Source organism: Trematomus bernacchii, unplaced genomic scaffold, assembly GCF_902827165.1.
Source record: "Trematomus bernacchii unplaced genomic scaffold, fTreBer1.1, whole genome shotgun sequence".
NCBI classification, from domain to species: Eukaryota; Metazoa; Chordata; class Actinopteri; order Perciformes; family Nototheniidae; genus Trematomus; species Trematomus bernacchii.
The window spans coordinates 4,290,691-4,312,644 of NW_022987641.1; the positions used below are offsets into that span (position 1 = coordinate 4,290,691).

The 21,954-nt window shown below is 40.0% G+C and overlaps 2 protein-coding genes across 4 annotated transcripts in view; both read right to left on the reverse strand.

Moving 5' to 3' along the window:
* Positions 1-60: 60 nt before the first annotated feature.
* On the reverse strand, positions 61-7,628 carry chpt1 (choline phosphotransferase 1). The gene is made up of 8 exons (XM_034133527.1): positions 7,183-7,628; positions 4,995-5,142; positions 4,756-4,897; positions 4,568-4,652; positions 4,032-4,163; positions 3,793-3,951; positions 3,399-3,524; positions 61-1,731 (listed from the first exon to the last, which is right to left on the reverse strand). Exons 1-8 carry the CDS (start codon positions 7,420-7,422, stop codon positions 1,615-1,617), a joined length of 1,149 nt encoding a protein of 382 aa, XP_033989418.1. The 5' UTR covers positions 7,423-7,628; the 3' UTR covers positions 61-1,614.
* Positions 7,629-8,511: 883 nt separating this feature from the next.
* The window catches only part of mybpc1 (myosin binding protein C1), a 30,684-nt gene continuing 17,241 nt past the window's right edge, over positions 8,512-21,954 (reverse strand). Inside the window, exons 8-29 of one of the 3 annotated variants that reach the window (XM_034133373.1) lie at positions 20,463-20,626; positions 20,215-20,347; positions 18,909-18,917; positions 17,669-17,793; positions 17,474-17,579; positions 16,935-17,101; positions 16,660-16,825; positions 16,484-16,590; positions 16,251-16,387; positions 15,902-16,061; positions 15,704-15,808; positions 15,431-15,619; positions 14,722-14,856; positions 14,006-14,173; positions 13,782-13,870; positions 13,512-13,707; positions 13,043-13,182; positions 12,791-12,950; positions 12,257-12,393; positions 11,809-11,995; positions 10,582-10,620; positions 8,512-9,364 (exon numbers count right to left, since the gene is read on the reverse strand). In XM_034133373.1, the coding sequence (XP_033989264.1) occupies positions 10,601-10,620; positions 11,809-11,995; positions 12,257-12,393; positions 12,791-12,950; positions 13,043-13,182; positions 13,512-13,707; positions 13,782-13,870; positions 14,006-14,173; positions 14,722-14,856; positions 15,431-15,619; positions 15,704-15,808; positions 15,902-16,061; positions 16,251-16,387; positions 16,484-16,590; positions 16,660-16,825; positions 16,935-17,101; positions 17,474-17,579; positions 17,669-17,793; positions 18,909-18,917; positions 20,215-20,347; positions 20,463-20,626 (2,800 nt within the window). In that variant the 3' untranslated portion in view covers positions 8,512-9,364; positions 10,582-10,600. The remainder of the gene's footprint in view (positions 9,365-10,581; positions 10,621-11,808; positions 11,996-12,256; positions 12,394-12,790; positions 12,951-13,042; positions 13,183-13,511; positions 13,708-13,781; positions 13,871-14,005; positions 14,174-14,721; positions 14,857-15,430; positions 15,620-15,703; positions 15,809-15,901; positions 16,062-16,250; positions 16,388-16,483; positions 16,591-16,659; positions 16,826-16,934; positions 17,102-17,473; positions 17,580-17,668; positions 17,794-18,908; positions 18,918-20,214; positions 20,348-20,462; positions 20,627-21,954) is intronic. The other 2 variants (XM_034133371.1, XM_034133372.1) reach the window with 2 other exon arrangements.

Genomic DNA, 21,954 nt, shown 5'->3' on the forward strand with positions numbered 1-21,954 from the left:
TGCTTTCAGCTAAATGCTAACGCCAATATGCTAACACCAGTACAGTAACAACGCACCACATGAAAAATATTTTTCTTTATTACAATCTTTTCCACCCATACAGTTTCTGTTAGTAGAAAGGTGTTTTACTGTTATTATTGAACAGTGCAACATGGTGTTGAAATCAAAGTCGTACATTTCAATGCATAGTTCCAAAGTCCATCGTCAATTATGCGAAATGATCTTTCTTTTTAGAACATGCTGCTTTTCAATGTCCAATATCCTGCAAGAGCAGAATCTCAGAGGAAGATCATTTTATTTTTCCAAAATAAAACTCAAGAGTACCATTGTCTTGACCCTTATATATAGTTAAGCGGCACTACATAAATATCCCTTTTGATCCAAATGAACCTGAATAATGAGTCGGTCAGATTACAGGAACTCAGTAATGTTAAATCAATGCAAAATTACTGATAATCCAACAGATCTTTCAAGGACCAAATGAATCGCTCACCGATACATGACACAATAAGTGAAGAAACCATGAGTGAACAGTTCCAGTAGCATTGTGTTATTACTATTGTCTGGTATGATACTTCAGTGGAGAAAAAAAAAACACATACAAAGCTGTTTTAAATATTCACAAGTTAAACAGTAATTACAACAAAAATATTTAAGGCGTTTTCAGTTGAATTCTGTACAATCACAAATAATTAACTATTAGCCCTTCAGGGAGAAGAACAGAGAAAGCAGTACGAGTCGAGTGTTAGTGCTTCATCAGGCGACAGCGCTCTCTAAGAGGCCGAGGTGAGTGTGTTTACGTTCTTTTTCCAGGATTGCAGTATGAGATGAGTAACAGTGAATAAAAACATGAATAAAAAGTGGTTTGTATGAGGCCTGATAGAAAAGCCGTCGTAATGTTTCAACACTAACACCGACCGTAGCCCCGTCACATAGCGCGTTGACAACTTGCCATTCCACATTGCAAACTTCATTGGATAATATTTGAGGTTTTTATGGTCCTTTTAAAATTTTAATTTGCCTTCTTGATTAATGCCAGATTGAGTAACATTCATTTTATAAATAAAAACTAATTAAGAACACTTTCAGGAACTGCATTTAGTATGGGCATATATCAAAGAGCTTTACCTCATTTGCAGTTCTATATATTTATGTATTTAAACAGATTTTCAAACATGATTTAAAGCAGATAAATGCTTTGATATTTGCCCAAACTATAAAGTACCTGTTAAAGAAAATATTTTGGTATTTGATTAGAGTAAGCAGGAAGTAGATGTAACAATCTAAACTTTATTTTTCTGACAACATGCAATGATGTCTAAATTAAAATATGTTTGGCTACAACAGCCAATGAGGAAATTGAGGGAAGCTCTGGTTCCGTGTTCTTTTTTCATTCAATATCTTGATCCATGCTTTTTTTTTCTTTTTTTGGTTTGTAGTGATGAGTTGGTTTTATGTTTCCATCTTGTGAGAGAGGCAGTTTCAATCGGATGTGGTCACTTTGTCAAGGCTGCAGTGGATCAGGGCCGAGGAAGGTCTATCCTCGTCATCGCCTGCTTTCAGGAGCGGGGAGAGGTCTGCGTCCCCCCCCGCCTCCTCCCGCCGGGCAACCGGTCAGTCGTGCTTGCCGTGGCTCTGTGCCGTGATGCTGAACACTCGGATGCGCAGGTGGGAGGCGATCTGGAGGCACACCCCCGTACAGTAGCGTGCGAGATCAACTAGAGAGAAGACCTGGAGGAAGATGGAGGCGATCAGACATCAAAGGCTGGATACAAATATACTATAAACGTCACAACACGGGCACGGGGAATGGGAGAGATCAGCATCTGAATTCATTATGTGTATATATATATATATCTCTATGAGAATCAGAATCAAGTTTATAGCCAGGTAAGTTTACACATACAAGGAATTTGCTTTGGTGTCTGCTGGTGCGAACATAAACAATCTAAGAAAGTTGCAATAGTAGGTACAAAATTAAATAAAGATAATAAAAATAAGTATTTTTAAGAAACTATTTAGCATTAAAAAAGAATACTAAAGGCAAGTTTTGTACTGTTATTTTATTATTCCACCTTTACCTACTGTCAGATTTAGAGATTTTGGTGGACTTTTAAACAGGACAATTATCTAAAGAATTGCCTCCAGAATGCCTAATAATCTTGAAAAAATAAACGAATAAATAATAAAATAAATACACATTTGATGAGATTTTATAGAATGATTAAAAAGGGTAAGTCTAAATTATTAGCCATCACTTTTTTGGTCCATAGAAACTTGCTTTGGTTTGTTCAGAATGTAAAGACATAACACCCTTCTTATCTTAGTTTATTGTTGAGTATATTATGTCATTCTTTGCACTTGTATTCACCTGACTTCCTTCCAAGAATTGTTTTAATTTAGATTTTTCCATGTAAAAAATCTGTAATATACCGGTCTGATTAAACCATGGTCAACTACTAACACCTTAATCATTTTTGCTTTTTCCTAGTAGTAAAATCACAGGTGTAACTGATCACATTAACAATGTCCCCTAATCCTTGTTAGTATCCCAGTGAGCCAGCATACACAGTACTGGGTGTAATTAATGTTACTGGAGACACCTGTGCCGATTTGAGGTCTAATCATCCAGAAGAACTGGTCACACCTGTGTGGCTGCGCCTTTTAGTGATGCAACCAAACCGCTTTAAAAAGAAAACTGCCAGCATGTCTTGGCTAACCTAACTTGTTGATAAAAATCTACGAGCAGTAACACGTTGGTCCAAAATACAATTGTTAAAGTTTTACCTCTTCAGACTCTTCTTTCCATGCACTTTGGAACCTCAAGTAGTGAAGTTTTGCCAACTGTTATGCTTATCTTACGTACTACTTTACCACATTCACCCTGCAAATCACAGTATTATGAACGGTGCCTTGAACCTGTTTTTGACCTTATCCTTTCATGTCAAAGCTGACAGTATTAAACCAAAGCCAGATGAATTAACAAGCATCATGGAAGAAGGTTTACGTCAAGTCATCTCATCGGCCTTAAAGGAACTTTAAACTTAATCCATTATGGCTCTCTGATTAGATCGCTAAAGGTGAAAGTCACACCGTGCTGACTGTGCTCAAACATAACCTGCAAGCTGTAGTGAACATTGCTCAGACCCTACTTGTTGTTTAGCTATTCACATTTTGTATTTTACACAGCCCTATGGAATAAAAAACAAGTCCTTTTCCACATTTCAGGAATGAAATCTGGCCTTTTTCTACATCATTTTTAGTCTAAACTGAATAGGACAAACTCAAATTAACTGTAGCTAAACTTGATGATTGTTAAGGGTGTTAAATCTTTTAGAGTTGGTCCCTTTCAAAAAGAATGAGGCGTTAATACTACAATACAAGTGTCAAACACTGACCATGGCGATCCAGAGGACTATGTGCTCATCGATGAAGCTGTTGAAGTACTGGTTAAGGAAGAGGAGGCCGGGGCCGATGAAGGCCGTGTCCGGGAGGCACAGCTCACTCTTGGTCATGTGCGCGACCTACAGAGATACACGAGGGAAATAAAACACTGGTTGAATAAATTCTGTATTAAAGTCCCTCAGTAAAGACAACAGATGACACATGAAAAACTACAAGCCAAAAAATGGGTTCATCGACCCCTTTGTTACCAATACCAGAACTAGGTATTTCAGTCAGTGTAGGTCCAATATTCCTAGCCTTTGATTGGACCATGGTAACCATGGGTGCTGCCATAACACCCATGACCGAAATCATTATCATTAGAACTTAAAGACAAGATGAACGTACCACCAGCTTGTTGGAGATCTTGGAGATGACCATGCCAAAGGCGAGCAGGTACAGACAGGGGTGGTGCTCGAACAGCTCGCTGGACGACTTCTTGAAAATGATGAAGGCCAGCGCGAGGATGAGGCCGATGTGCAAACTGGGACTCAGCACACTGGTGTCCTGAACAGAAGGAAATTATGTTCAGCATGCATCGCAATATCACATCTGCTATAAAAGCGTGAATACGTGTGTTGACTTACAGCCACAGTGGAGCCGTTTTTGCCAACACCGCCGTTCAAAATCACATGGAAGTAGTTGTAGCAGGAGTAGAAGGCCCCGCCGCAGATGCCAATGACGGGGAAGACGTACATCTTCACTCCGATGAGGGGCAACTACGGAAACACATGAAGGTCAAATTAGTGAAGAGACACAAACTCCCCAAGAAGAAATGTGCTCCTATGAAAGCCGCAGGCATGCCGAGCGTGATGGGAGGGCAAAGCAACAAATAAATGCCGATGACATCATCAGCTTTTTGAGCCAGACCATGTCCAATAGATGACCTGTTGCCATGGCGTTAGCTACCGATATTTACCTTCTCTCAAGTGACGTTAAGTCAAGCCTCCAAAGGCAGCACAGAGTAAAGGTAAAACACAAATTCTATTTAAGAGCTAGAATGACGACTAAAAACTAGGAAGTGATTAGATAGTTGTTGGGTGTGAAAACTAAGGGAGAAGAAAAAGGTTTACTAAATAAAGTGAAATGAAATAGTTTCTGTTGGTGTTGGGTCCTCCGTTACCGTGCATTGCCAAAGGCTCACGCCCCCGAAAGCCGACATCAAATACATGGTCATGATGGCGATCTGCACCTCTGTGACGTCGATCCTGTAGGGGAAGTGACAGGGAAGAGTGAGGTTATAGCTTTTAATAACAATGTAATGGTTTCATAGCATCTGTATTGCTGGATTCTACTGAACGTGGGACTTACAGGCCGAAGCGGAGGGTCCCGGACACGTAGGTCTGCCAGTGTGCGCAGAAGAACATGAACATCCCGATAAAACCACAGAAGAAGATCCAGTCTGGGTATCGTCCTATTCCACATGAAATGCATGATCCCACAGCAACAAAGACTGAAGAAAACAGACAGAAAAGACAAATAATGAATATACCTCCCTGCAGCTGGTTCTAAATAGTCTTAACAATAATAGTTTGGGTTGAGTAGAGCACCTGTGGAGACGGCATCGCAGCCGTGATCGAAGAGCTCGCCCAGAGCCGAGCTGCTGTTGGTCCTCCTCGCCTGCTTCCCATCAATGGCGTCCAGAGACTGGTAGATGAAGAGGCCCAGAGCACTCATGATGAAGGCCCATGCTGGAGCCTGAGGGGAAGAGACTTTTGTTAAATAGCTGCTCACAAGAAGGACCTCAGCCTTGTTTTTGTGGGAGCAACACACACTTAAAGTTGTTATCAAATCAAAAAATCCTCAATAATAGTTTCTCAATAGAGAGTATTTTCAGCCTTTTTTTAATATCGTTGTAAAGGGAGTATTTGTTCTGACTGTTGGTTGGACAAAACATTTGAGGGCATTACCCTGTACACTGAAAAACTGGGGTTTCACTATTTTCTGACATTTTATAGGGCAATTATAAATTAAGACTGTCATCAGCAGATTAATGAATAATGACAATTATAGTGAGTTGCAGCCATAAAGCAAAGGGCAGCTAACTACTTGCAACCAGTCTGTTTGAGAGCTAAATCAATATGATGTCTTAAGCAGACATTTCCTGAATATGTATTTAAAGAAAAAAAAAAAGGCTAATTTCACTCATTTAGTTTTTGTATAGTGTTAAAAAATAAAATGTTAAACTTCTATGGAAAAGAGCAGATATGATTATTTCCCTTTAGTTTGTTTGTTAACTAAATTGTTGATCAGTATTTTACCACTTGTATTTGTGTTATGAGTTTTCGAGACTTACAAATGTTTTGTATATCTGTCGTAAACTCAAGCTGAGGTTTTGAAACTGGGCTAGAGTGTGCAGCATAAGGGGAATGAGGGATTCCAGCTGACTGGCCAGAGTTCCTCTAACTGGGGTGAAGGTGAAAGACCATCTGGACGCTCAAGCCGGCCAACACACAACATTGTGTGTGTGAGCATTTGTGTATGTATGAGACGGAGACAAAGATAATCTGTGTTTCCAGACAGAGAAAGAATCTCATGCTTTCCTAAATATTCAGAGATCCTGCTGTTTTCTCCAAAGTCCATGTCCTGAATGACTCATGGCCTGATGGGGACAGAGTCCGCTTGTTTAGGGTTAGCACACAGGTCACACCTCAGGGCGGATCTTAACTGTGTCCAGTGGTTTATATGAAGTCCTATAATATATGTTTGTTTGTAAAGTCATACCTTCACAAGGTTATTAAGAAGAGTGGCCAGGTTTGCCTTATGTGTGCAGCATAAGGGGAATGTAATGCTAAAACATGAAAAGCGGGGGACGGACTGAAATGCCTTTGCACATGAGGAATTTGACAGCGCTGCATGGACTGTGGACTTAAGTTCTCATCGTTAGATTGGACAAAGGTTTAAATCTGATAAAGACACACTCACTCACACACCTATGCATTTCCAGGTTGGGTCACTGCCCCACAGTGAACCTGGTGATAGTTTAACTCGATCATAGGTCACAGGTTTGTTGCATGTTGCATTAATGTTACAGTTTTAGGAATATATAACTACATTAGAAGTACATTAAGCCATTTAACATTAACCTTAAGCATTCATGCTTAGTTAACCTTCTCTCTACTGGCTAACTGAACAGGAGCAGAAATATGGTCCTTAAAATGTCTGTTTTTTTTATATCATCAACAACATCAAGAGGGCCAGGGCAGACAATAACACACCACGTCAAGCCTAACAACTTTCCAAGACAGTAGCAAAAACTACATCAGGCCGGGAAGTAATGTCACAACTAATCCGATTTAAAACTATTTAAAGCGTCCTTTCCTGTAGTGGCCATGCAAACGTGACACCTTGTGATTTAAGACGTGTCAATATTGATCAAGAGAACGTCTCTAATTCGGCTAAATGTCATGCATACAGCAGTGCATACTCCAGAACAACAACTATCCGAAGTGGTTGATCAAAACACTGTGGGCGCTAGCAAGCAGGGTGACCCTAATAATAAAGTGACATTATTATCAAAAGGTGGGCAGCTGTGAGGATCATATATATGCCGAATTCACCAGGTGACTGCTGACTCAAGCAATATTTCAAAATATGGCTTTTAAGACATGTGGAGTTTGCGTAGGTGGCCAGTTAACTTTAAATTACGCAATTTGTGAATGGAGGATTGGCCGTACCACAGAAGGTAACTGCGGCTAGCCTCCGTGTAGAAACTTTGGCCAAGGTCGCTTTACTCACCTCCTCTGTTGCCGTGGGACAATAATACACGAGCACCACGGTGGTCAGGATGTTGATCATCAGTCCGACAATAGTCAGGGTGTTTGGGGCGATCCATATCGGAGTTTGCTCGACGAGCCAGTTCCAGTAGACCTGGCACGGCGGCTCGAACAGAGACCGACCCGAGGCGCTGTATTTATGCTCCTCCAGCCGCTTCAGTTGAGCGGGTGACAGCGGCTCTGGCCACAGGAAATGTGGCATTGTTGTTCTGCCTAGTCACTCCTATTACCGTAGTAAACGTCCCAATACTCCCAGCCCGATAGTGGCTTAGACGGGGCTATCTTCTCTCGGCCAACTCCAAAAAATAGCAGCTCATTTGGCATGTATGGCTAGGTGACTAGACGAGGCCATTTCCACAGTGGAACCATGAGATGTCGATACTTTCTGATCGCGTCTCCACAGGAAGTGGGGATCCGGAAGGGAATCATTTGGCTGCGCACCGGGAAGTTTAAATTTAAATTAAAAGACTAGGCAAATATGTAGGTGGTTTAGAACCATTAAATGCTATATTAAATGTCAAAATGTTCCATTTATCACGTAAAAAAACAAAGGTAACACTACAAGTCAGACATGGACGGAGAAGCAACTGTATATCCATCAATTCCAGCATATTCAATTGACAGTAAGTATTTAATTAAAATGTTCACTCCTTGTTTGTAGTGCAAAATGTAATACAAAAATATAATTAATGTTTAATTCCACTCACAAAATATAGTTGTTTTGACGGTATTTAACTAAGTTAACTAATAATAAGTTTATGTGCATTTCATTTCCTGAAATTAAAGTCTGAATTCGTGTTGCCTTGAACTAATTCTGGTGGAAATATCCCTAATTAATGTATGATTTGGCCTAAAATGAGTCAAATTTAAATGTACTTGAACTTAGTGGAACTGCGAATTCCCATAATAAATTCTTAGTGATTTACTTTTTACTATTTTTAATTATTTGGACTATAAATCATGAAATAATATATCTATATTACTTGAATTGTATTAAAGGAGTAGTATTATTTCCTGCGTACATTTTTGGTGAAGTGAAATTCAATATCTTATAGACATAGTGTGGTGTACAGCCCACATTTTTTAATTTGAAAGATAGGTTTTTTTGAACCAGTTTTAATAATATGACATGCAAATGTATTGTATGTTTGCGCTTGAAGCCATATTTGCATATCTAGGTTATTCTCTTATCACAACTGCGAATGTTTTAGTCCACTTTGTATACCATAATTAATATAGTTAGTCATACTAATACATGAGATCCAAATTAAAAAGAGTAGTTAAAACAAAATCACATTTTAAATGACTTTTTATTGTAATCCATGGGTCATAATTACAAAGGTAAAGGCATGCACATATGACTGAGCATCAATCAAGCCTCACGTCAAATATGAATCAAAAAGAATAATGTTTCATGCCAGTGTAAACTCTAAATTGTTCTCACATTTTACACATAAGTGATCAACACAGAAAAGGGGAAATTAACAAATATTCATGTGAATTGTCTTAGAAGGCTCTACACGTTCATTTATCCAACATTACTCTGATCTATTATCATTGTATCCCTTATATAATTTTTGACACACCATAAAACTGCAACCTTTGTTTATACATTCTCTTTTCCCTTCTTTCAGACCCAGGAAATAAGTTATCAACGTCTACAGACACTCCCAACAAGAACCAACATGTAAATACTGTAAGTGTGCCACTTTTCTATATATGTGCATTGTATATATTTTTGTTTTTTTTACACACTATATGAAATTATCAAATCTAGAACCAAAACACTGCTGGCATGCATCAGAGCTGAGTCTTTTGAACCCAAAAGGGTGACAGGAGTGAGCTGGGATTTTCTTCTTCTACGGGAACAAGCTCCAAACTTGCACACAGCATGCCACACCACAGAGCAGTGACCCCTCCTCCACACTCCTCCGCCTGTCTCGCCATCATCCCTCTTCAACCTCCAGATCTCAGCAGTAGACAGAAGAGGATCACTACTGGCAGCAAATGTCTGTAAAGCAAAAGTGTCTCATAGCAGTCTATCCAATTTTACTTCTCTGGCTCCACAACCTTCTCGTTCATGTACTTGTCAATCAGGTGTAGGGGCACTCCGCGTTGCATGAGCTCGAAGAAGGTGAAGCCTCCTGAGGGACGAGAGGAAAAACGTTCTTACAATATTCTTGGGGAAGGACCGAGGTAGATTTGGAAAGTGAAAAGCAGAGAGAGGAAGAAAAGGAGGAAAGAGCAATAACCTAACCAAGCAAAACAAGCAGAATGCAAGAATGCACTGGATAAAGAGTGAGAGGAGAGAAAAACCATGGTCAGAGAAGCTCATCTACTCAATGCACACTCAGTTTGTAAATCTCTGCCCTGCACAGGCTTGCAGCACCAAAAGCGAGGAAATCACTGAAATACAGTGCAGGTCACACATCTCTGAAAAGTTCCAGGTTAATCAAGCTGTCTTTAGTAATCCACAATATACTAACAGTTGCACTTGGATCCCTAAGTAAATTATCAATAGATGTTTACTCGGTAAAAAGATTTAAATTATACATTTTACAGGATAATGAATTTCTTTAGTATTAAATATACAGAGTGATTGCTAGATAGATCAGATACATGTTGTAGAGTAAAACAAAAACATGCAAATATGCGTCTATAGAAATACATATAAAAGATATATATGTAAATTAATGTATTATATACTGACTGTAGCTTCATATTTAATGGATAAATGCGATATTTGTATTATTTTCTCATCTTTATAGCAAACCACTTCCTTAACTGTCAGAATATTCCATTTATTTCAAAACTTCAGTGTCCATGTTACATCCCACCACTATAAGCTAACGGATACATCAGACACAACTCATCAATCACTTCCAAACAGAATGTGGATAATACCAAGTGTACCCAGTTAGTATGCTTTGTTTCAATCTTGTTTGATTTTATTTTTCAAGTCAACATAACTTAAAACTCATTCCCAGCTCTTGATTTTTCAGCAAATGTTAGCAAGTTTGCAAAACGGTTTACTTACCTTATCTGTTGCACAAAATACATGAGAGGTAGTCTTTGAACTCACTCCATTTCACACCAACGACTATGGCAATCAATTATACATTTCCAAACAGGACTGTTAAAATAAGCCAGCAAAGCAGAACTGGGGAATAATTTAGCAAAGTTGTCATGCAAACATTGCTTTATTAATGCCCGGTTGCACATGTTCTTTCTCTGGGACTGCTTTCATGGCGATAAAAGCTGCTGCAGTCCCACCGACTGAGAAAAGCGAGGTTATTAGCGGGCTGAAAGATGCATAATGAATGACATAAGCTTCATATGCCAAAACCATATGAAAGCTTACCTTATATGAGAACATACATTCATAATTCTTGAGTTTGGACTGGGGGAGAGAGAAGAGAAGAGGGGTTAACAAAATGTTTACGTGGAGTTATATGTGCGCACCAGGGACTCTAGATTTTATTACTGAACTCTTTTATATGAGGAGTTAACTGTGGCATAAAGGGGACACTGGAATCCATGGAGAATAGTCAAAGACAACATAAAACATCACAGTTCCTCTTGTTATGCCTACAGAGCTGTGACTGGGGACAGACTGTGTTGTGATGATGAACAAGATGACCAGGTGGACTGGACTGGACAGAGTTTTGTGAGAACACAGGGGATAAACCTCTACATGTGGTGGTGATGGGAAGTGTCACCAGATATTATGTGCACACAAATGAACTGATTATTATTTGCACTTAATTTGAAAATGTGGTCCAGGAGCCGGTTGCACCAACTGTTCATAAATTCAAATTCAAGTGGAGATTCAAACATCAGTAGATTAAAATGGTTTGCACTACACAGACTAGTTCCTATGTAGGGATGACTTGTTCATAAATAACTACACAGTGTTAGCTAATTAAGTTACCTGACAGTTAACGTTGGCTTGCTAATATAACCCGTTTAGAGTGTAGAATAAAAGAGATTATACAGCTGACACATCTGACATACACTTAATTTGGTTTCCTAAAGCTTTAAGTTAAATGCTTTAGATTAGATGATGCTACTGTATGCAACAGATGAACACAATACTATTGTCTACAGCTGCAGTTAAGACATTCCTTAATTTTCAATGGTGCAACCCAATTTAGGTAATCACCAGGAACTAGCTAAAGGTTTCTAAGAAGTCCAAAAATACTTTATATACAACCATGGCCATGAATTTACGAATAGCTTGTGCAACCCTTTCCAGATACTTACATGTCCATCGCTTATTTGGTCAGCCCTTTGGTAGACTATAACGCACAGTTCAGATAATACAGTATAACAGGGGAGTTGCTTTCCCATAGCCACCTTTGTGTCCTTATAAACGTTAGAAAGGGACAATTTGGATTTAAAATAATCAATTTGTTTGTCTCTTTTAGAGGATAAAACTAAGATTTTTTACATTTATTATTAGTAGACACTGGTAAGAGGCCATAGAAATTAATAAAATAAGAAAGTTGAAAGGCTTTGGGAAACCAGACTCAGATACAAAAGGGTATCCAGGGAGGCACACTGAGCTCGCCTCCTGGTCCACACTAACCTTTGATCTCCAGCTTGCAGTCCACTTGGGCCTCTCCCAGATCGTTGACGGCCTTGCAAGTGTACATGCCGCCATCGTAGGGACTGGGCTTCCTGATTTCCAGAGTACATACTCCCTGGTTGCTAAACATGCGGTACCGTGGGTCGTCCAGGATGGTTATCTTATTCTTCATCCAGACCACTTTAGCCTGCGGTCAGACAAGAAATTCGTCAATACGATATAAGTATGACCAAGGGGAAGGATGGCCAAAACAAAACAAAAATAGAAAGATCCAAGTTGAAAAGTAACTGGACCCATCCTTGAGAAGTTAGTTATAATACTAGCTTTGTAATTTTAAATACTGGGAAGTATCAGTGCTATAATACAAGATAATCAACTTTTCTATTTACCCGAGTGCAAAGCGTAATATATTCACACACGACTTTATACCTGTGGTTCTCCCACCTACCCTTGGGTTGGCACGGACACTACAGTTTAGAGTAGCGTTGTAGCCGGCAATAGCAAAAGTGTTGATCAGCGGCTGTGTGAACTTAGGTGCCTCCATAAAGTCGTGGTCCGTGAACTCGTGCGTTTTCACCTGCATGCCTGTTGGGGTAAGGGTAAAGGAATGGGGTTGTGCATGATACTGACGCTGAGCGGTATCATGTGGGAAATTCCCTAAGTGATGAGGGAAAGACAATGTTTGTTTGTTTATAATCGGCTGAGTCTGAAACATCACTGTCAAAAGGCCTGTCAGTTATTACCCGACCCCTGTTAGATTTTAAAGTGAGGCTGTAATGAGGCTCACTTTAGGGTGGAAACATCACTGACAGTACCTTTAGATAACAGCTGTGAAAAAATAGTCACCAATTGAAACAACAACTCTATTGATATTTTCAACATGTTAAATGCATTTGATTTGTTCCAAAGTTCTAACTTTGGAAGCATTTTCCCACATCAGAAATGATAAGTAACCATTGGCTAATATTACAGTCAATGTTACCTTCTTTGACGATGAGGGCACTTTTTTTGCTTTGCGTGGCAGTTTCGCTTAGGCCACACATGTTCTCAGCAAAGATCCTGAAGAAGTACTCATTCGCTACCACCAGCTCTGTGATGGTGATGCATGAGCGATGGTAGTGCTCAATGCATGTGAACCATTCCTATAAAGCGTATTGAAGCAATTTAATGTAAATATTGAATCCATGTTATTTGAAATTTCAGTTTAGTACACACTGTAAAATTGATGTTCTACCATTGTTTTCTTGTCTGCTTTTTGAATGGTGTAGCCTGTTATTGGGGCGTTGCCGTTGTCCTTTGGAGGAGTCCAGACCAGAGCTACATTTCCTCCCCAAACATCTTCAATCGTGACACTTTGAGGAGGCCCAGGTAGGTCTACCAATCAGAAAAAAATGTGAGAAGAGAGTTTGGTCATATCATTTATATTTTTTGTTGGAGCAACAGTATTGTTGGGCTGATGCAGGGTTCACCAAGTTAAATGCAAGTATTTCAAACCAAAATTCAATATACAATGCAAAATGGAATGATAGATGACTAAATTACGAATTGAAATTGAAATAATAATTTATTTTAAATACATATTTTAACAAGCTTTTTAACTGACATTGATGTCTACAGCATAAACATAGCATTTAAAACTTTAAATACCTTTGAAGGGCTTTTTGAGGAAACCTCAATGCACTGCCATTTAAGACTACACTCACCTACAACTTGTATGTCAAGAATGGCCGTGTCCACATGGTTTTCAACTTGAACAGTCATCTCATACTTTCCGGAGTGGCTGCGCTCTGCTTTACGGATAAAGATGATGCTGTCACAGTCTGTGTTGCGGATGTTGACGTGGGTAGGCTCTATGGGCTGGCCCTCTTTCAGCCAGTTGACTTTTGGCCTGGGTTTGCCCTGTGGACATCACACACAGTTTAAATTCTGCTCAGAGATAAAGTGAATATGGAATCGATGGGAGGTTTCTTTACCATAAATGGCACCACGAGGTTCACCGCCTCTCCAACTTTACGAATGTATGTCTGCTTCAAGTGTCGGGGAACGCGGATCTTGGGTGGTTCTGAGGAGCAAACGGCCATGAGTGTCAAAATCAATGTTTGTTTAAATGTTTTCCTACAAAACGATCAACTTCTGAGCCAAGCTATATCGGGGAAGTGCATTTTCAAAAGTCTCCACAACCGTTTTCGGAGCTCACCAATAACCTCTTTGACCATGACATGATGCTGAAGGGTCCGTGGAGTGCTGGCTCCGGCAGCATTGATGGCTTTGACTCGAACTAAGATTCTAGTCCCTGGAGTCAGCCCAGTGATGGTAAACTTGGTCTTCTCGGTCATTTCCTTGTTGGATACTACCCAATCATCAGCTGTAGACAAAGAAAATGTTAACAGCCTTCACTGACATTTTTGTGGACTTTGAACAGCGTTAGAACCCTACAAACGATGCAACAGTTTTGATCTTACAGGTTTATTGGATGTCACACTGTGTCAAATTTTTGACATGAATGCTTTGTCGGATGGTCAAACAGCATCTCAAATCCCCTCACAGTCACCCCACACATTTACAGCAAAGTAATTTGGTAGCTTCTTTCAACAATTTATCTTGTTTTTCATTTTGTACAAAACTACATCTGTTTTTTTATGTATGTTAAAACAGGTGCAATAATATGAATGTTTTCCTGTCCAAAAGTATGTCGTTATCCCACATATTGCATTGAGCTTCTTAAAACTATTACAATCTCTACGTAGACTGTTTGGGTGCATTTAAAAAAAACTGTCTGTAAGTGGTTGTGTATCACAGTGGGATTTAGGAGCAACATTTTGGATGAACTTCCTAAGATATTTCCCACTTTACTCTAAAACAGCCAAAAATCTAAGTTTGTCAGGGCCTTTGGAAGATTTGAAGTTGCCTCACTTCCTTCTACGCAGTACTCCACTAAGTATCCGTCCAGACCGGCAGCTCCGATGGTTTCAGGAGGACGCCACTTTACTGTAACTGTGGTGTCGGTGACATCGTCCACAACCAGCATTGTTGGCTCACTGGTCACAGCTGAGTGGAGATAAAGGTTTTAGAGATCACAAGTCATGACCACCATTTCTAATTTGTTTTCCAACAATGGGTATGAACGAGATCGGAAAACTTTCATTTTGGCAAGTCATAAAGGCGCCTTTCTTTTTCTGGCTGGTATGCTATAAATCTGCTTGTCAGATCTCTTTAGTCCCTGCTATTTCCAGCTATTCTTGTATTCTGAATCAACCCCTATTGAACCCTCTGACAGACCTGATCTCCTAAACCTCTAATCTGCAGATGATTTGGCAGCCATTATAAAGACATACTTAATATCCTCTAAAGCTCCTGCGCGTCCAGTGGAGGTCACAGTCAGAATGCTTGGGATGGTGGGCTATGCGGAGGAACAGCTGCGTTGCTGGGGGTAGCAAGGGCAGATCACACATGCACTATCACCGGCCCACTCATTGAAATGTCCTCCCTTATCATGAAACGGTTATAAGATAAACTGAACCTGCTTGTAATACTTTCCTGGACAGATTATTGGCAGTAACAGCTCAAAGGCCAGTGTTAAGATTGCTAACTGGATTTTCATGGAGACATTTGGGCTACTCACCGAGAGGGGTAAAGGCAATGGATGGTTCACTGGGCCTGGACGAGCCTATAGCATTGACTGCAAAGATCCGCACTTCATATGGCACTCCTTCAATCATCTTCTTGGGTTCGAAGGATGTTTCTTTAATCAGATCAAAGTTCAGTCTCATCCATCTGGAGCTCTGTTTCTTCTTTCTCTCGATGTAGTAGCCTTTAGAGGACCGCAGAAAAGCTTGTCATTTAACTACTTACGCTTAACAGTTAAGCAGCAGGAATAATAAAAAGGCCTGATTACCTAATATTGGAGAACTTCCATCATATTTTGGTGGTTCCCATGTCATGGAGCACCAATCACCGCCAACCACTGGGACCAAGGGAGCCTCCGGAGGGTCAGGGATGTCTGCAGACAACACAAGACCACGTCAACAGTTCAAGAGACGTCTTCTTCATTCTTAACATGGTCTTTTGATTAGAGTACTTTGTGAACACTTACCTACAACCTTGACCTTGATGCTGGCTGTTGCTTCACCAGCCTCATTCTGCAGGACTATCTTGTAGTTGCCTGTGTCCTCCCGCTCTGTTACATCAATTGTAAGGCTGGTCTGGTCGCCATACGTTTCAGCTCGGACATGATGGCCAGACTCAAGAATCACCTAAGGCAATTGAGACAGATATGTATGTAAGCCTTGAAAGTGAAGTAAAAGTCAATGCATCTGTCTTGAACAGAAAATGTATATACTTTTGGTTTTAGTCTTATCCTGGGATTTGTTAGCCTTAACCAAAAAGAATATTAAATAAAATAACTAATGCAAATCTTATACTTTAAACCGACAAAAGCTCACCCTTTCTCCCTTCATCCACACCACCCTGGGCGCTGGTTCTCCAGTAATGGGGATCTCCAGGCGAAGTTTGTTTCCTGCCACAATTGTCACTGTGTTGTCTGGAAAGTTCAAACTCTCCAAGTGCACCCTCGGTGGGTCTAAAGAAAATTGAATCACACAATTAAAATAAAACTACGTTAAGGTGTTCTTACTTGGTATGATGTCCATATATAAACAGAGCATAGGTTGTGTACCAATGATGTGAATTTTGGCAGAGAGGCTCTGTGAATATCCCTCAGGCACAAAAGTGTAATCCCCTGTGTCATGAAGAGTGCTGGTCGCAATTTCAAGACGATGGACCCTGGAAAACCAAAATGACGTTAGTTAGCATTTGTGTGAATTTGATTTTGATTGATCATAGCTTACATACTTATTTTTGTGTACGATGTTGATGCGGTCATTAGGCTGGATCAGCTGTCCATTCCTGTACCAACGACCTGCGACGTTGCCTGGGAAAATCTCACAGTGCAGATTGATGGGTTGCCCCAGCATCACCTTCATATCTTGCAAGTCCTGAAATATCTTCAGCGGTTTCACTGAATAAATATAAGAAGGTTGCGAAACCGAATATGGCACAGTATTAATACCGATTCCTCCGAAAATGACACAAACAGACATTATGAAAAAGGCGCAGATGCTACATACAGTCAACCTGTATGCGGGCCTCAGATGTGCCACCGGTAGCCATGAGGGAGTATGTCCCAGTGTCCTCCCGGGAGGCGTCATCAATCACCAAGAAATGTTTTGTTCCCTCACACTTAACTCGGTATCTGGAGCGCACTCCAGTTGGAATCTCAACACCATTCCTCATCCTGAAGGAAGGAGAAGCATTTAAGATGAAACACTTACAGATGTCATGTATCTCAACATAGACATAGAGTGTCATCAGATCACCAGATCATTAGTTGGGTTTCCAGAAATGTTAATTAGATGCATTTCCATCAGCTAGTTCATCAGGAGTAGGCATTATAGGCATGGCTGTAAATCGCCAGTAAATAGAGCATAAGAAGTAGAACTTGCACCCAGTCAAAAAGAATTATCGCTGCTCGTCATTCTACATGAGCTTTCTGAGGTAAACATATTATTTCCTTTAACATTTGTCTTTATTCTGGCAAACCCATCCCTTGTTTTATTCTGCAAAAAGTAGTTAAAAAAAACTAACAAACATCTTAAATAAGTCTTACCATTTGACCTGAGCGCCTTCCTCTGACACCTCGCACTCCAGCTCAATCCTCTCGTTCACTGTGGTCTTCACCGGCTCAATTTTTTTAACTATCTTAACTGGCAACTCTATAGGAGGAGTATAGAAGAAGAAACTAAACACGTTTCTTATAACAAAAAAACCTAATTAGGTCAAACTGAAAAGATAATCAGGGTACCTTTGACAAACAGCTCTGTGGCGCAATTCTCGTCTCCAGCAGCCACAGAATAAGCTGCGTCATCATTCAAGGAGCAGTTGTTGATGACCATAATCCTTTGTGTGCCCTTATGCTCAAAGATATACCTTAACAGGAAGTCTATTAGTCACACCACTGTTCACATACAGTTCGTTTAAAGGAGAGGTGTCATGGCCATTTCCACTGATCATAATTCCATTGTTGAGGTATACTAAAATAGATTTATACGGTGCATTTTTCCAAACTCACATTGGTTTCTCATACAGCATCTCTGTAAACTATGTGTATTCACTGAATTTCACTCTCTGCCTTTAACGGCTCGTTGTAGCTCCAATAGCTCCAGCCCCCACCCTCCCTGTGAGCACAGTGTGCTCTGATTGGTCGGGACGTTGTGAATCGCGCTGAGCTCCGTGGAGGTGTTGTTTCCTTGTTTAGGATACATAGCGAAACACAGCCAAACTCATCCTGAGCACACACAAACTCACATCCGAAGTAAAAACAATAAGTGTGGCTTGATATTGAGTAAGACAAAGGTTGATAAACGCTGTGAGAATGGGTCTGCAGAGAGAATTTTGCCGCGATCCCAACTGTCTGTTATCAGCCTGCAGCCAGGGAGGAGAAATCAGCTGAGCTGCCTGCACTGTGTGTGTGTGTGAGGAAGTCCGTGGATTGGTCAATTTGGACCAATCAGCGGGGGCTTAACGTAACGGCTCCGCGGACGTAACGTAACGGCTCCACGGATTGGTCCATTTCGTTCCGGGTACGGGTTGACATCATGCCGTACCCGGAAGAATCAAATGGACAGTGACGTATCTCCAACGAGGCGTTTTGGGGAGGTATTTTCTGTGTTAGAGTTTTACTCGCTACAGGGTGTACTTTGAGGGTTTTGACTCTGCACACCGTTTACATGCATAAAAACCTTCATAACACACAAGGGGACGGGTAATAACCGGAAAAGCATGACACCTCTCCTTTAAGTCAATACACAATACAGTCCTCCTAAGATAAAAACGGAAGATGTATGGGAAGCAAAGACTGGGCTATAGCAAAATAAAAAATATTCCTAGAGTTAAAATGTACAGCAGCAAAATAAACATCATTAATGTAATCAGCATGCATCAAGTTCACTTCACAAACCCAAGGGTCAGGTTTGAGAGAGGGGTGGGATCACACCAAAACATGGATATGGAGAAGGGAGAATCAACTGTATGGATGGACTTACTTCCTTTGACTTAAGGTCAGCAGTGAGCCAGAGTGGTCCGGAGCAGTGTACAGGAAGTGAGTATAGTAGACAGGAAAGAGCATAATGATATGACACATAGATAGATAGACAGACAAAGACAGAGAGACATCATGCCTGGGAGAGTTTATTTCGTCAGAAAATAGTGTCAAAAGACAGATAGAGTTTTCTTTAGATAATAAAGTCTTCGGGGTAGGGAGCCCCGGAGAAAATGCAACTCGAGACCAAAACCAGAAAATGGCATTAACCTCCCAAATGGCTTTAACTTGGCTTGGCTTAGATGGACTAGACATTTCAGCTGAAATATATGTCAGGGTTTTTATATTAAACACTTTTAGTTACAGAATAATTATCGCTCAATTCAGTATTATACCTTACTATTAACCTCATCAGCCCAGAGTAATACGCTACCCTATTATAAGCACTACATTTTATTATTATAATATGATAATAGTCACTAACACTATTCCCAAAGTCAATACAAACTTTAACTAAAAGTCACTGTTTTTATACACCCACATTTAATTAATAAAGTTACACAATATAAATATAAATACTTTCATTGTAGAATTTAAACAAAAAATACCGAGACCTACCTAATCATAGATTGTTGTTGTTACAGTGGTAATAACTTATGAAAGTACATGACTTTTATAGACATCGACCACTAAATGAGATTCGGCATTTATTTAATATGTTCCAAAGCCAGACTTGGTTAAAGACCTGTAAAGGAAGTACCACCTTTTTCATGTACAGAGGAGGACATAGTAGTCAATGGCAATTAACTACACAAGTTGAAAAATACACTGCATTTACACCCAAATGTGGCTCAGGGGTCTTTTACTTGATATAGCCCTGTGATTCTGAATTTATAATGTTCCTAATTAAGTGTGTCAGGCTGTTGGGAAACTGATTAGAGCCACATTTGTTTATTTGTTGACTAGCACTGGTTCACTGTACTTATGGCTGGACATAAGTAAGATTGTGTAGAAAATGTGATGGTTGAAGACATCAGAAATACTTATTAAGTCACCTCTGGGTTATAATAAAAGTATTTCTGTGTGTGTATTTGTAAAATGCTCAAGAAAGTTAATGAAAAGTATAGAACGTGAACCATTGTGCTTTTGAGTGGTGACAAAACATTACGCGAAAACACATAAAATCAGAAAACTGGTGCAGAAGGGCGGTGTCACAAATTGAAACGCATTTAAAAAAACATGCGTTTCATTTGTGCTCTGTTGAAGAGGACAAGACAAAGAACAAGGCTGTAGAAAACAATGTGACATACTTTGGACTGGGTCTGATTTCCTGTCCGTTCTTGTACCACTTCAGCTCAACTGTGGGGTCAGCCAGATCAACCACCATGCGGATCTTTCCACCTTTATCTGCCTGATATGCTGGATCCAGTTTCTTGGCAAAAGCTTTGAAAAGATGACACAAAGGTCACAAAAAGACACAACAAGATACAAATCCCATCTTGACCAGGCGGATAGTCAACAAAGGAGCACTTCAAAAATGTGGAAGACACTGATTTACCTTCAGTTTTCTTCTCCACTCTTGTGATCTTCTTCATCCTTTTCAGCAGACCCCTCAGATCTGTGATGCCATACATGAAGGCAATCTTCTCATACTGATCTGGCCGGGCGTTCTTCAGGATCTCCCACACATCAACTTCTGGACCTTCATCCGGTTTGGGCTCCCTAGTGGTGCCGGATACGAGGGAACGATGTGAGGTTTCGGAGTCATAGGTGTTTTTCGCAACGTGTCCTGAGGAACTACTTAATAACCTCTCGAGTAAGGGTCATTAAAGCATATCTTTAAGCTTTACAATCACTGCTTATTTCACTAGGTTCATTTCTCCTGGTTCCTGCCCTGCCATTTTTTGGTTAGCATATCCTATTTCGTTCCTCGGGACATGTCACACAAAGGGATGGGCATGGTGAGCTATCAACCTGTGTGTTGAGGTTGTCTTTGCAGTCAAATGTTAACTGTAACATGAAACACAGCGGTGCCCTCAAAATTACTGAGAATGATTGGGGGGTTAATTGGGTTTGCTTGTGGCCTTTCTCGTGTCTATGGACCAGGATTCCTTTGGAAGTGTGCAGGCAAAAACTGGGAGGGACTAGCTATTGTTCTGAGGTCAGTGACTTGGTTAAATGCACCAACCGACTTGAATACATCAAGTATATGTGTGTTTTTATAGGGGAGATTAGAACAAATCCAAGATGGGAACATTTATTTTTTAAAGATATTACGGTACATGTTCTTATTGTTATAATATTCTAACATCTAGGGTTGCCAATAATTCCACAATAATGATTGTAAAATGGCTTTTAAAGGTTTCTAGCATGCATCGAGGGATGAAAGGGAAATGGGAACTAATGTATATTAAGAAGGAACTTTGAGGTGGGTTCTTTTAGTTTGGAAAACAGACTTAAGAGTAAGTGAGGAAGATGAAAAAAAGATTTGATCAGTGCTGTGTGATTAAATTAGCACACAAGAGCAGACACAGATCAGTTATCGGATCACATTTTTGGTCATTCCACTTCTTGTAATGCTAAACTCGTTTGAGATATAACATGATGCAGCATGCAGGGATTTAGGGGAAACCTGAAACAAAGATTCTTAATGCGAATTTTAACATCTTTCATTTTTCTCTTATGAACTGGCCCATCCCTTTGTTTTTTGTTGGTTTGAGTGATCACTTCAGAACTGCACTGACACAGTTAGTTTATGATATTAAACAGGTTAGTTTTGTGAGATTAAAGTTAATTAAAATGCCGCCCTAAACATGAGTGTATCAATTAGTTTACATAAAGAACATTCAGACAGCCCTTTCTTTCGTAGACATTTTCCCAAATGTCCGAAAGATTGGAGGTGAATAGCGTCAATATTATTCCATTCTATGTTTGTATTTCTTATCTGTTTATTTTCAGGCAATTATGTAGAAAGCTGAAATAAACATGGTGATGTTTGCCTTATATTTCTAAGTTGAAATAAGACGACAATGTAGAGATAACACTATTCT